The sequence below is a fragment of the Solea senegalensis genome, linkage group LG20, assembly GCF_019176455.1.
Source record: "Solea senegalensis isolate Sse05_10M linkage group LG20, IFAPA_SoseM_1, whole genome shotgun sequence".
Lineage (NCBI taxonomy): Eukaryota > Metazoa > Chordata > Actinopteri > Pleuronectiformes > Soleidae > Solea > Solea senegalensis.
The window spans coordinates 9585471-9600735 of NC_058039.1; the positions used below are offsets into that span (position 1 = coordinate 9585471).

At 39.1% G+C, this 15265-nt stretch overlaps 2 protein-coding genes across 4 annotated transcripts; one reads left to right on the plus strand and one right to left on the minus strand.

Moving 5' to 3' along the window:
- Positions 1-3284, minus strand: LOC122786685 (4-galactosyl-N-acetylglucosaminide 3-alpha-L-fucosyltransferase 9-like). Of its 3 annotated transcripts, XM_044053150.1 has the most exons (3): positions 3221-3239; positions 3032-3096; positions 1-1869 (listed from the first exon to the last, which is right to left on the minus strand). In XM_044053150.1, exon 3 carries the CDS (start codon positions 1860-1862, stop codon positions 768-770), a length of 1095 nt encoding a protein of 364 aa, XP_043909085.1. In that variant the 5' UTR covers positions 1863-1869; positions 3032-3096; positions 3221-3239; the 3' UTR covers positions 1-767. The 3 variants fall into 3 exon arrangements, with proteins under 3 accessions (XP_043909085.1, XP_043909083.1, XP_043909084.1); XM_044053148.1 differs by lacking the exon at positions 3032-3096 and having other exon boundaries at positions 3221-3284; XM_044053149.1 differs by having other exon boundaries at positions 3032-3281.
- A 5585-nt stretch (positions 3285-8869) lies between these two features.
- LOC122786180 (4-galactosyl-N-acetylglucosaminide 3-alpha-L-fucosyltransferase 9-like) lies at positions 8870-15156 on the plus strand. Its single transcript, XM_044052264.1, has 3 exons — positions 8870-9054; positions 9292-9324; positions 13996-15156. The coding sequence occupies exon 3, from the start codon at positions 13996-13998 to the stop codon at positions 15085-15087; it is 1092 nt and encodes a 363-aa protein (XP_043908199.1). The 5' UTR covers positions 8870-9054; positions 9292-9324; the 3' UTR covers positions 15088-15156.
- The last annotated feature ends 109 nt before the right edge of the window (positions 15157-15265 follow it).

The following is a 15265-nucleotide window of genomic DNA, read 5'->3' on the forward strand; positions in this document are numbered from 1 at the left end:
TACATTTTCATATTCATATTTATTCATAATTTCACCAACCCAAAAATACAAATCAAGAAAGTGGGATATACATTTATTCCTCTGTGGTTCATATTTACAATTGTCTGTAAAAAAAATAAAAATAAAAAATGGATAAGGTGAATCTAGCAACTGCAAAGCTTTTTTAATCGATATCTAAACATTTTAATGAAGCTGGTTAAAAATACAAACATTCATAACTCAGAACATTCTCTTTTAGTTAAAACCACAGAACATTTGAACATTTCTTAGGCTTCTGCATAACCCTCAGGGAATGTACATGATCATCTTTGGTTTGGTTCTAACTAACCTTAGGAGAACCATGGGCTTCTGGGCTATTATCCCAAGAAAGAGAGAAAGTGATTATGGCAACCTATTAATGGCAACTCCAACCCCACAGCAAAAAAAAAAACCCACAAAATGTGACAATTATTTTCTCAAGAATGTGCGGGAAATATATCTTCAACAAGCATGTGGTATTTTTCATTACAGTCAGACATTAAACTTGTTATACATATAGAGCAGAACTTAACCTGTTAACCTGTTAACCTGTTTGTTTAGTCCAGTGGAAAACCCCATGACCACATTTGGGTCATTTTGATATTGATATAACCCCTTAGCTGATGATGAGTGTTATGGTTGATGACATTTTCCTATTCAAACATACTAATATGTACATCAATAATGCATCAATGTAGTTTGTATACACAAAATGCCTCTCTGCAGCAGGACCACCACAGACTCCAGTGTCACTGGGACACCCACTTGTACAGATCCCGAACCACTCTATACTCATTGCTGAAGCCAATATGACGACAGGCCTGACAGACAGCAAGTGTAAACTTATGCTGCTCATCAGTAAAATGACGCCTGAGAGTATAGAACCGGTGCCAAGTAAAGTACTTTTCATAAGCCTCTTTATCGTCGTCCAATTTGAGGAGGAATTCAGCCAGAGCAAAAGCATCAGGAAAGTCTTTTACGTGTATGAAGGAATTACCAGGGACAAATTTCTCATAGTTCTTTCTCGGTGGGCCCAGAACTATTGGTACAGTTCCAACAGCGAGCGGACCATAGAATGTTTCTGTGATGTAATCTCTGTGATTTGATTCCTCAAAAGAAAGAAAGAACTTGCAGGTACTAATAGTTTGAAAATAGTTTTCTCCCTTCACGTTGTCAGCTGAGATGTCAAACACATCCACCTTTATGTGTTTTATAACCTCGTTGTAGTAGTTGTAACGCTCCGCAGACGTTGTGTTGAGGTCATGGCTGTTAACAATCCAACAAAGCACTCGTTCTTTCTTTGGTGGAACAAAATCTGGGCCTGGGTTCTTCTTGACAGTTAGGTGCCAGCGAACAGGAATGTCTGCATCCTTCCTGTAGCTCGAGGTTAAATTAAAAAGGGCTTCGATGCCAGCGATCTTGCGCGTGTTTGGGGGCGTGTCCATGCTCAACCAGATCCACCTTTGAAATTTGGGTCTTGGTGTGGTGGGAAGGTTGGACAGGTCATCTTTGATATCATTGTGATGTATCAGAACTGCATGAGCTTTGGAGTATAAAGATCTATCATCTGTGAGTTCACAGTGATCCATTTCTAAAACATTCTTACAGTCCTTCATATCAAACTTTTTGCTTTCAGGCCAAAACCACAGCAGCACAAGAGGCTTTTTGGTCTTTGACCGATTTGTGGCCACTGACTGTTTTTGAACAGCAGCTGGTTTGGGGGCAGGATGACATTTTGGAACTGGAAAAGATCTGTAGTACATTGTAAATAGGATGATGACTCCAGCCAGCAGCACGACCACGATGGACAGGGGTCGCAAAGTGGAACTTGGAGTGGAAGCCATCCTAAATCTGCAAAGAAAGAAGAAGTCCTTACTACTGGCAACACATTTCCTCATGGTATAAATGGCACAAAGGTTATAACACAGTTAATGTCAACGGACTGTTAAAAGTTACAGTGTAATTAATGCTGCATTCAACCAAAAGAGGACTGCAGTGGCAAATGTACACTTAATTCCAAAGCCACTGAAAGTTGTTAGTTGTAGGCAGTTTGGGCTTGGTACCATTTCAATTCATCAATCACCACGGCAAGAAAGAGTTATGTGAGGGTTTTTCTCCACATTTATTTCCACTTGCCGTACATCCAAGTTACATTTCCTTCCACGTGCGTCTAAGAATCAACAACACTTAGAAATATTCCCTAGATGTTCCAGGTCCTGAATGACGATCTATTGATTTGATGGTAACATAACATAACCTAACATAGTGAGACCTGACGTTCAAAAAAACTTTTTTACAGCAAAGCCAGATTCAACACAATGTAGGATTTGCTCTTGGGGTCCATCCACAGTTGGTAAACTAAAATCACCAGCAGCTAATAAGGAAGTAGCAGTTTTATGTTTCAATAAGTTAGAAAGGAAAACTAACCCTGAAAAATGAACGACAGAGTGCCTTGGTTTGCGTAACTTGTGTAATCAACCCTCCTTGTTTAACCTGTTGCTCATTGTTTCACTCCCTCGATTTATGAATAAGAGGACAGGTGACTTCAATAACACTTCCTGTCTAACAGCAAGCTCAAACATATTACATAATAACGACCAGGTCGCCCTAGGTCGAGCGTCCCTCTCAAAGCAAACTTCAAAGGAAGCCCATTTCCGCCAGAAGGAAAAAAAAAAAGAGATAAAACATCCTCTAAGTAAATCGAAATTATGAGATAAAAAGTCATAATTATGAGATAAAAAGTTAAAATAATGAGATAAAGTCATAATTATGAGATACAAAGTCAAAGTTATGAGATAAAAAGTCAAAATTATGAGATAAAGTCATAATTATGAAATAAAAAGTCATAATTATGAGATACAAAGTCAGCAGTTCAATAGCAGCTCATGTGTGGTGTGGGGAGACTGACACAGACATGGATTGCGAGTATATTGAGGACTACTTCAAACGTGGCTTTACAACAAATGAAATCCTAATTCAAACCATGATTTAACTTTTAAAAAAAGTGAATTACTGTCTCAACGTTGTATAAAAGGTGCCTCTCGGGTGTTCTGGTGGACTTCTGTTACCTGAGCACAACTTTGAAGAAGAGGAAAGTGGTATAACTCAGACACACACACACACACACTTCTGAGGAACAGTGAAACTGCGTGATATTTGCCGTAGAATTCGTGGATGAATCAGATCAAATTGATCGGCTTACCTACTCCTCACCAACACATCCGCGTTGTTCGGGTGAATCAGGAAGTCAACTCAATCTCAAGAATGAAGCGTCCGACTATCGACGTATTGTAGAGCCCCGCCCCCTCTGCCTTGAAGACGTTTTCTTCCAGTGGCCACTCGTGGTACTGCAACAGAAACTACTCATGCGTTTATAATGTATTTAAAAAGATATTACGACAAATAAGGTGTTTATTCGTCGGCCCTTAGCATTTAACTTGAGCGAGTTGGAAAAGTTAGAATCAATGAATTAAAGGTAAATGCAACAGGTGCAATCGAGAGCAACTGATGCTTCTCTGTCAGTGAACTGTGTTTCCTTTTATTAGTCTTTATTGAGGCCATGTCAACTGCTTTAGTTTTAACAACGTTAAAAGTTTGACCTCTTCTTGTTGTAAAGTTGACAAAATAGTCAATACATGATTCTGAGTTTATATCAGTATGTGTTTGTTTGTTGTTTTTTTTAAATCATGAAGTTTGATAATTTGTTGTAAGAAGACAGTGAACAGGAGAAACTGGTTGAACTAGTTTACTAATGTGTTATGTACACTTTACCTGATGTAATATTACACATAGTGTTCTCTTGTGATATGTGTCAAGCTCTGTTGGGGCCCCCATTAAGCCAACAGTGGCCCTAAGTAGCTACATTTATATGTGAATGTGTGTGTGCATGTGTAGGTTTTTAACTGATCAACAATCAACCGCTTGGTACAGGACACACAATTATTCAGGGTTGTGTTCCTGTCACGTCTGTTTCAGACATGACGTTATATTTGTAGATGGGTTTAACCTATCAACTAGATAAGACTGTAAGATAAGCTTTTGCTTCTCCCGCTTTCCCTTTCGATTATGTGTATTGTGTGAACTACACTATACACGTGTGATGATGATTGATCTAACTGACATGATGACACACTAGACTAAAGTTTCTGTGTGTGTTATTGTTTTGAATTTCACCAAAACTGATGTGCCTGCCTTAATGATTATGTTGAAGTGCCACCCGGTGGATTAATAGCGCAGCTGCATGCAGTATGTCTTGGCTATTTTGATTACATGCTCTTGTTGCATTTTAAATCATTTCCACAAGTGATACATTTCACATATGTGTTTTATGTTCAATAGGTTAATCTTCAAGCAAATAAAAGTTAAGTGCTCTGAATAGATTATTACAATATCAACGCCATACAATCACATGTCGTCAAATATGTATTGTGTTCTATTTACATTTCAGTACTAATCTTGTGTCACTAGTTTTAGTATTACCGTAGCAGCCTTCACAGTAAAACCACTTGAAGCTCAGCTTCAACTGTTCTCTATGGGATGACACATAATTTTTTTCACTGAGGTAATAATAATGTAAACTACCTTTGATCATATACAAACATCAGTCTTCATGAAATCATATAAGTCTAATCCAGGAGTACAAATACTTTGTTACTGTACTTCAGCAGTTTTTTCACGTATCTGTACTTTACTCTGTTATTTATATTTCTATAAATAACAGAGTGCCTATTATGCTTTTATTGTTGAAGCCACAGTAAATGTCATATTACAAATTGGAATTGCTCACTTTGTTTAAATACTTTTACTTTACTTCTAATACTTACGTACATTTTATATCTGAAAATTACTTTTGATAAAGGGGACTTTAACTTCTACCAAAGTCATCTTCTGGTAAGATACTTGTACTTTTGTATCGCTAGTATCGCTTTAGTACTTAGACTATACAAGACTGGTCTAATCGTCCAGAAGATCATGAATAACCTGTAAAACAGCGAGGACTGTAACATCAACACAATTAGATGTTATCATATGCTAATTGAAGTTTACTTTTTTAGAAGGTGTCAGGACCTCATCTCCTGCCCAGCTGACTTTAGACACAAGCTTTGCTTTATTTTTGCCAATCATGCACTGCCAAACCAGCCAGAGCATGTTTAAAGTTAGTTAGTTTTTATTAATCCTCTGCATTTTGACCCATCCTAGAATTAGGAGCAGTGGGCTGCCACACTGAGTAGCGCCCGGGGAGCATTGGGGGTTGGGTACCTTGCTCAGGGGTACCCCAGCCCTTTTTGGCCGGGTGGGAATTTGAACCGGCGACCCTCTGGTTACAAGTCTTTCCACTTGGCCACGGACTGTCTTGTGTGTGTTGCCTGCCATGCAGCCAAAGGACAATCACAGGGATCAAAGAAGAGGACGAGTAGAGCCGGTGGGAACACACTATATGTGCACAAAAAAAGACAACCACTTATAAAATCAATTAATTCTTTCCCTCTTTAAACAGTAAGAGCCCATGCTCCAGTTTTAACCTCCACCCTGTTCCTCCACCGTCACACTCCCACTCAAATTTCTAACCAGCTGTCCTTCTGTAAACTGACGTGAGGCTATAGCTGCTGCACCAACATGTGGCCCTGTCTTTGTGATCCGTTTGTGAAATCTATTTTAATGGTGTTATTTAGAGATCGACCACTGTATATCAGCTTACCTTCCCTACGTCCTGTTCAGTAGACAATTTAAAAGGATGTCAGCACACTGAATGATGTAGATATTTGAAAAGGCAAATTCCTTCACCTCTCAAACCTAATAACCATGTCCATTTATATATACGGGCTGTCGAGTGGGCACACCCTCGTCATCCTTCCACCATGTTTCCCCTCTCAGTTTGAGAAGACAACGCTCTACATGGTTCTGTATTCACACAGAGTGAGCACTGGCTGCTAATATTTTGTGTTAGCAGTGTGACAATGTCTATTCCCTAAGTTGTATCTCTCAGCATTTGTAGCAGCATCTGCTGAGTGGGCAGCACCTCTGCCAAGTAAACAAGGCTCTTATTAACTATTGAACACTTCAGTGCAGGAACCACAGAATAAGCACACACACACACACACATCGATGCACATATGCAAGTGTATTCAAAGTCCCAGTGCAGTCAGAGCCTGCGACCTCAGTGAAATTGGATCCCTCACCATCCTCGGGAAGAAGGTTGCACACTTAAACAGCAGCCAGGTCATGTCCTGTTGGCCTCTAATGGATGAACAGATGACAACCAGAGTGAACTATTGCTGAATTAAAACACTGATCATAAAAACTGCGGGGTTACAGGAGCAGAACCTTTAGTCTCGTGTTCGACTTGACCAGCACTTTTAATAAAGTAAGTATTCCCCGGGGTATCGTGTTGAGGATTATTCAGAGGGCTGTGGTGCAGGAAGTGACTTACTAAGGGCCGTAGTAACCAAGGACTTAGCGGAATAGTAGCTGTCGACGCCTATGAAATATATTTTTACTTGTTATATGGCTTTACCAGTACGTCAGTACATCAGCCCATAAACAAACAAGCTGATCACCTATAGTATATTCCACTACATTGTTTTCAACACTGCTAAACTATAACAAGCTTAGCAGTGTTAAGCTCTGCTTAATTGCCTCCAAGACAGGTAATCACCACACACCTGGAGTTTTTCATTAGTTTGTCCAGGCTGAAGAATCCTAATTAAAAAGTGTCACACTAATTAAGCAAGGCCAGTGTCCATAGCTAAACTATAGCTATAGACAATGCCAAAAATGTTTGTTTATCCCACATTGTGTAAATGTTGAGGTCTAATGTGCAAAATTACAACAATTTTTAAATTAGGATTATTTTATGAAATATCTGTTGAAGATAAGTGAAAACAAAGAGCTGTGCCACTGAGCAGCTCCATAGATAATCCACTGTATAATACATTTGATATGCTGGACAGTATACTGTAAATGTGGTTGACAGAAATGACGTAAAGATTCCCTTTTTAAATTCCTTTTTAAGAAGCCTAAAAGGCTTGAACAAGAAGCCGACGAGCTGCCCCAGTCATGTGAGGAGAAAGAAGATGTGGGGTTTAAAAGCCACATGCAAAGAAGCTGATGATGTTCCAGTGTTGCCTACGACGTGCTGACTGTACGCTAAAAATGAATAAGTAGTAAAAAAAGAATATATTTTCTCCCCTAGAATTGCAATATTTCTACTAGCTTGATGAATAGAAGTGGTTACACCAGTGGTGAAAATCCCATTTCAATGTTGTATTTGACACTTTCTTCCTCAGCATGTTCAAATGTTTTAAATAATTATATTAATTATATTATGTATATTATTAGTCCATACGTGACCAGTGTTTGTATGTTCAACCAGCAATACCAATATGTTAGTGGGTGGTACGTGGCAATGATACACAATACATGTTTAAATACACATCTGACTTGAAAATGGGTCAAAAAACATTCTGCAAGATGTGATGATTTTAATTGGAGGACAAATAGGAGTGGGAATTTCACAATATGTTCACTTGATTATAAACTGGATCTAAATTAAAGCTGGAACATAACATCAGACTCAAAGTAGACTAAATAAATATATGTATGTGTAAATTTGGATTGTAATATGTCACAAGAAAAATCTCCAATATCAGTAAAGTAACCATACATTACTGAGCGTGACGTCTGTTAGGGATTATGATTGTTAAGTCTTTTTCACTGATCTCGGCATTGTTCAACTTGTGTCAGACGTCTCTTTCTGTGACAGCACTCCAACCAACCAATGGCTGGCAGTCTGGTGACGTCTTGCATAGTACCTCATCACCTCGCCAGAGCAGGTACTAAAAAAAGTACTTTGTGCCAGGTACCGAGGCGAGCCGGTGGAAACACCGTCACCGTAATGACATTCAAGCTGAAATGTTTTAAAAGATGAAAAGAAACAAAATCAAAATCTGAGATTACATTAAAAATATATATATATTATTTAACGACTGAAATGAAATAGATCAACCAGTAGGATTGTATGGTGATTTTCATATGTTTCCCTATTGTGTAACAGTTTTATTTTATTGTGTAACGGTTTTAACTATGTTTTGGAAATGAATGTCAATGAGTTCGAATAAAGAGGTGGGTGATAATTTATACTTTATGCTTTATAAACAGACATTTTTGACATTTTGATCACGTTGTTTCCTTTTTTGTTTCCACAGATCATGGCCTGTTTCCATAAAACTCTACATCTGGCAAAATTAGCTTTAGTTGGCCTTGCCTGCTCTGTGATTGCATTCTTTATTTTTTTTTGAGCCACCACCTCCTTTGTGTCCATCTACAGTAGCTGACGAAGAAACCTCTGAAGTTCTCACTGAAAAGCCCATCCTCCTGCTGTGGTTCTGGTCTTGTGGTTTTAGGTTTGACTTCAATATCTGCTCAGCGTACTTCAACATTGATAGCTGCATACTGACTGATAATAGATCCTTGTACAGCAAAGCAGAAGGAGTCATTTTCTACCACATACCTATTGATTGGAATTTCAAAAACATGCCTCTCGATCCATTCCCAACATTTCAGAAGTGGATTTGGCTTAATGAGGAATCTCCAAGGAACACAGCTAATTGCTTTTAGTTGCACTTAAATATAAGTGCTTGCTAACCACAAACCACTCACGTTAGATTTGTACAATAAAGTACAAATCGCACGCGAATGGCAAAAAAACCCCAAATCGGAACAAGTGATATAAACGGTGTACTTGAATGCACCGTGAGCGCTGCGCGTTCACACACATTCGTTTTACCATAAAAAACGATGTAGACGTGCTACTCATTTTAATGGTGGGTGGGTGTGCGCGCGGGTGCGTTTGGGTAGAAATGGAGCTGACGGTCGACTGCATGATTCATTTTCTTAAACGCAAGAGCTTTTAGAGATGCGTTGCCATGACAGAACGTAACAGACTAATAAAAATATAAACATTTTCCTCAATTGTGTCTCAAATTCACAATTTTTACTTCCTTATTCCGCATCAGCTGAAGTACCGCCGAGGAACCGGTGAGTTTTTATTATCATTATTATTATTATTATTATTACTGTTTTTATTATTGTTATTATTATTATTATTATTATTATTATTACTGTTATTATTATTATTATTATTATTGTTGTTGTTGTTGTTGTTATCATTATTATTATTGTTGTTGTTGTTGTTGTTATTTTTGCCGAATACGGTAGTTAGGAGGAATGTGTTGGTGGGTACTGGATAATTATTGATTTATTATTTTTCATTAGTAACTGGGAGGAGACGACCCCCTTCTGTGCAAGGTAGGAAGAAATTATTCTTTTATTATTCTCAGGTTGCTGAAACAGGTGTAGCTAACAGGAAATAGTAGGTAGTAGTTGGTGGCGTGTGATGTGATGGTCACAATTCCTGATATCCTGCTGATAAACTACAAAAAAGGAAGTGTTTTTGGAGTTTACACGTGTGGCCAGCAGTTTCTGTGTTCAGCAGCATCACAACTGGAACTGTTCAGTGGTGATTTCAAAATGTCATTTCTGTGTTTATATAATAATGACTCTTGAGCTGTGCCACTGAGCAGCTCTATAGACAATCCACTGTATAATACATTTGATATGCTGGACAGTATACTGTACATGTGGTTGACAGCAATGACACTCGTAAAGATTCCCTTTTAAATTCCTTTTTGAGACGTCTAAAAGGCTTGAACAAGGAAGCAGACGGGCTGCCCCAGTCGTGTGAGGAGAAAGAAGATGTGGGGGTTAAAGCCACATGCAAAGAAGCTGGTGAAGGCCGGTGTTGCCTACGATGTGCTGACTGTACGCTAAACATGGATGACTTAAAAGTAAAAAAAGGAGCTATTTTATCCCCTAGAATAGTGATAGTTCTACTACCTTGATGAATAGAAGTGGGCGAAATAGAAGTGAGTTACACCAGGGGCCAAAATCCCATTTCAATGCTGTATTTGACACTTTCTCCCTCAGCATGTTCAATTATTTTAAATAATTATATTAACTATATTATATATTATATATATATAATATATATATATTATTAGTCCATACGCGGCCAGTTTTTGTATGATCAACCAGCAATACCAATATGTTAGTGGCAATGATACACAATACATATTTAAATACACATCTGACTTGAAAATGGGTCATAAAACATTCTGCCAGGTGTGACTGAATCTAAATCAAAGCTGAAACATAATATCAGACTCAAAATAGTCTAAATAATTAAATGTGTAAAACTGGATTATAATATGTCACAAGAAAAATCTCAAATGTCAGTAAAGTAACTTTACATTTATGAGCGGGACTTTTATAAAAGGATGAAGACATCAGTATGCCACCTGTCTGTCCACCTCTTACCCAATGCTGTCAACACCATGAATAAACAGTAATGTCATGCCTTGATGGCAAATTCAGGTGTAACAGCAAATGATGACCTAAAAAAACACCCTTAACTTGTGGGAAAAGTCTTTGCTGCATAGTTTTATTGATAAGATCTATGAGTATGAGACACACAGGGTGTGTAGCTCCACCTTGGAGCTATTTAAAGATATTATGAGATGTGCGTTCAACCTTCAACTGGCGAAACATTTTATAAAATTATGATATTGCTAAAAACCAATGCAAAATGGCTCAGTAGCGCCCCCTCAGGTCAAAGACTATGGAGTGGCCGAAATTTAGTTGCGCCGAATTTCATGAAATTTGGTGGGAACATTGTTGTTTCCTTTTGGGACCACGTGCCAAATGCTTCAAATTGAATTAGACCCATCCAAGTTCAAAAGTTATTGAAAACCGTCGCAGATTTAAAAGGGCGTGGCCACGGCAGCCATCAGAGTGTTGGCAAATTTCAACGATTTGCCACAAAACAGGAAGTGGGCTATAACTTCGCCATACATTGGCACAAAACTTCTTACGTGACATGAGACACCGCCCCTGAACGTATCTACGAACGTCGATGTCAGCCATTTTTAATTCTGCCATTTCACCGCTAAACAGGAAGTGCCCTGTAACTCGCCCATATACTGACCAACTGGCTCGAAACTTGATATGTGAGAACAAGGGCCCGCCCTGAGCACGTCTGCAAGACATTACACAGGAAGTAGGTAGTCTGAAACAGGAAGTGCCTTTTAACTTGCCCATACATTGACTGATCGGCTCAAAGCTTGAAATGTGAGATCAAGGGCCTGCCCTGAACACGTCTGCAAACTATGACCTGCACACAGGAAGTAGGTCTTGCCATACAGGAAGTGACCCGTAACATTGCCATACATTGACCAATCTGCCCTAATCTTCACATGCGAGATAAGTGACCCGACCAGAACACAGACTCCATGGCTTACCCGGGGGCCTGCACAACGCCTGCACAAAGCTTGCAGCTTTAATTTCAAATTGTAATTTCCTTGGGTCACACAGTGGGTGTTGTGGTTGAACTCTCGCCTTTGCAGCAAGATGACCCGGCCAAAACAAGGGCCTTTCTGCATGGAGTTTACATGTTCTCCCTGTGCATGCGTGGGTTTTCTCCCAGAGTCCAAAAACATTCAATATGATTAGGTAAATTGGACACTCTAAATTGACCGTAGGTGTGTGTATCCCTGTGATTGATGGACTGGTGATCTGCCCAGGGTTTGAACCCGCCTATCGACCTATGTCAGCTGAGGTTGGCACAGCTCCCCCCACGACATTCATGTGGAGGATAAAGCAGTAGAAGATGGTTGGATGGATGTAATTTCCTTTCGTAATACAAACTGGAGTTTGTGAAACACTGCACGTGATCTTACAATATCTGCTGTGTCATTGATAAGCATTTCGAATAAGACAGCCACTATTAATTAATTAATTAATTAATTAATTAATTAATTAAAGAAGGACAAAAGACAACAACGTTTCAACATGTATGGCTGTTTACATACAGCTCTTAACCTGGGATTTTACAGCAGGAAAAATAACATTCAGTGAATTATTTATTTAACCGAAAAACGAAACAGTCGAGCTTTGAATAATTCATAATGTCATGATTCATAATAACGTACGTTTGATCTGAACTGAAGACAAGTATGCAGCATAAGTTACCATGGTACCATCGCCTAATCAGAATTCAACCACCCAGTACTTTTCCATGCACAGTAATGTGTTGTAGCTCGACCAGGTCATTCAGTTGTGAATGCTTTTGTCGTTTGAAGTGATTCATTGAAAAAAGGGTTTCCACCTCTGTTTCACAAGGGGCTAAAAGGTTGTTGGTAGAAGGTGGTTTCGGGTTTAGCAGGTGTAATTTGTCAGCATTGACTATACAGTATTGTCTTATTTTTCTTTGTACTGGCTTTTTCTACTATTTATTGTATTAGTCAGAGGTGGAGATTGTGTTGCATACACAGAGTGCTGAGGCCTGAGACTCTAATCCAACTGGGGGTATACTCTCCCTAGGGTGGCCATCCGTTCTGTAAATTAAGGATTATTTGCCTATTTGAAAGATAAATACATTGTTCCTTATTTTTGATTATTAAAAGAATACTTCACCAATTTGCATTTAGCTTCGTATTACAAGAATAGGGCTAGTTTTTTAAAAAAATTGTCCCTCCCAAACTCAGTTTCCCCTGAGTTGAAAAATATCTTCATTCTTTTCTTTGTTACATGCCCACCAGTGACACTTGGTCCTGTTAGCGTAACTGTTAGCAAAGATGGCGGACACTGTTTACATTCTGGGAATGAGGTCCCGCCCCCTACGAGTTTCTCAACTTAGGGGAAACTGAGGTTGGGAAGTACAATTTATCAAAAATACTAACCCTAATCTTTTAATACAAAGCTAAATGCAAATCGGTGAAGTATTCCTTTAAGTCATGTGCCGTAATGGAGAGGCGGCGAGATGTAAAGGTAAAATGGCCACATGAGGGAAGTGCTCAGGCGAAAGTCGCAAAAATGTAAAACGGTACCTACGAGTCGAGCCCATAGGAACGACTTTAACTGTTCACAAATTACACTGTAACAAGTAATCCTGCACTAAACATTTAAACTAACCCTAAACTAAATTAACTCAATACTGGCTCCTACACTATGAATTTTTTAACTCTTATTTGGTTGATAGAAGAAATACTATGTGTGTCGGGGTAATGTAGCCTAATGCCGTGTTTCCACTACATGGGCCCTGCTCAGCTCACCTCAGCTCTACACGGTTAGGTTGGTTTTTCATTACATTATAGTACCTCCTCTACATGGACGGGGTCATCACAGTGGCTGCATGAAACTTGACACACACAAAGTAGTGACTCTTGACTTGTAAAGCAGATGTACTGAATCATTAGAATCAGTTAATTAAAAAGATTTGTTCAGTACTTCCTGCAAGACACTGAACTGAAATACAGTGGCAGGGTTTGTGATGCGGCTCGCGGCTCGTGATTGCAGGTTTTCAGCTGTGCTGTCGCTAAATACACCAGACTTCCTGTTAAATGATGAGATTTCTCATGCTAAATGTTGGAGATTAATCCACGTTTTCAGAATTGTTTAGTCTTTTTAACTGATCTACAGTTTGGCATTGTATGACTTGATTCTTGTGTCAGAGGGTCTCTTCCTGTGATGGCAGTCTGACCAATCAGTGCATGGCAGTCTGACGATGTCATGCACAGTATTGGCTCAGCTTGCTTGGAACCTCACCAGAGCAGGTACTAAAAAAAGTAACAGGTACCAGGTACTAGCACTAATGGAAAAACAAAATAACTGTGCTGTGCTGAGGTGAATAGAGTTGCACTAGTGGAACCATGCCATATGTCAGTACAACTGAGAAGTTCCTTAGTTTACGTGTATTTTAAAAGTCTTTACAACAATTCTTGTTTTCATGTAAACATACTTAATGTGGTAAAGCAGAAAATCCAACGTTAAACATAGTTACAAAACCTGCTTTAGTTGAATTGCTGTCAATTAAGTCATGATGTTCTTTCTGTCTTTCTCACTTTCATTTTTTTGTCCCCACAGATGATGGCCCTTTTAAGTAAACCGTCATGTCTGGCAAAAATAAGTGCTATTTGCCTTGCCGTCACTTTTATTGCATTATCTATATATTTTGAGTCACAGTCTCCTTTTTGTCCATCTACGTCTACATTTGCTGATGAACTAACTTCTGAAGGCACAGTTCCCACTGAAAAGCCCATCGTCCTGCTGTGGTTCTGGCCTCTTGGTGTGAAGTTTGATTTCAAAATCTGCTCAACCTACTTCAACATTAGTAGCTGCATACTGACTGATGATAGATCCATGTACAGCAGAGCAGAAGGAGTCATTATCTTCCATAGAGATATCGACTGGCAATTGAATAACCTTCCCAAGGACCCACGTCCATCTTTTCAGAAATGGATTTGGTTTCACGTGGAATCTCCGACAAACACACTGAAGATACTAGGTTTGGAAAACCTGTTCAACTTAACACTGAGCTACAGACGAGACGCCGACATTGTGGTGAGGAATGAGGTGACTATCAAGAAAGAAGAGATGAAGGACGTCTTTGTTCTGCCCAAGAAAGACAAACTGTTGTGTTGGATTGTCAGTAACAATGTTGCGAGCACTGGAACAAGTACAAGAGAGAAATATTACAATGAACTGTCCAAACATATAAAGATTGAACTGTTTGGTTCTGCACATACAGGGCGTCGGTTGAGCTATGAAGACTATTACCCAACCCTTGCTAGTTGTAAGTTTTACCTCTCATTTGAGAACTCGCTCCACAAGGACTACTTTGTAGAAAAGGTAAACGGGCCCCTCGTTGCAGGGTCGGTCCCTGTAGTTATGGGTCCACCAAGAGAAAACTATGAGCAGTTTATTCCCAATGGCTCCTTCATTCACATCAATGACTTCCCTGACGCAAAATCACTGGCAGAGTTTCTACAGCAGCTGGACAAGGATGATAAAGCATACATGGGTTATTTTGAGTGGAGAAAGTATTATAAAGTGGTGCCTCATCTTTTGTCAATGCAGAATGAATTCATTCATCCCATCTGTCTCGCCTGTGACCACATTTCAAAAGACAAGGAGTACCATGTAGTTAATGACCTTTATGAGTGGTACTTTACATGAAAACTGCTGTGACATCATTTTGTTAGAAGTTATTAGGCAGTGAAGACACTGAATATCTCAGGGTTCTTGGTTGTTGATTGAATACTCTTAAAAAATAATAATAATTATAATGACTTAGATTTATAAAGCACTTTTCACGAAACCCAAGGTCGCTGTACAGTTGAGAACAGAGAAGAAA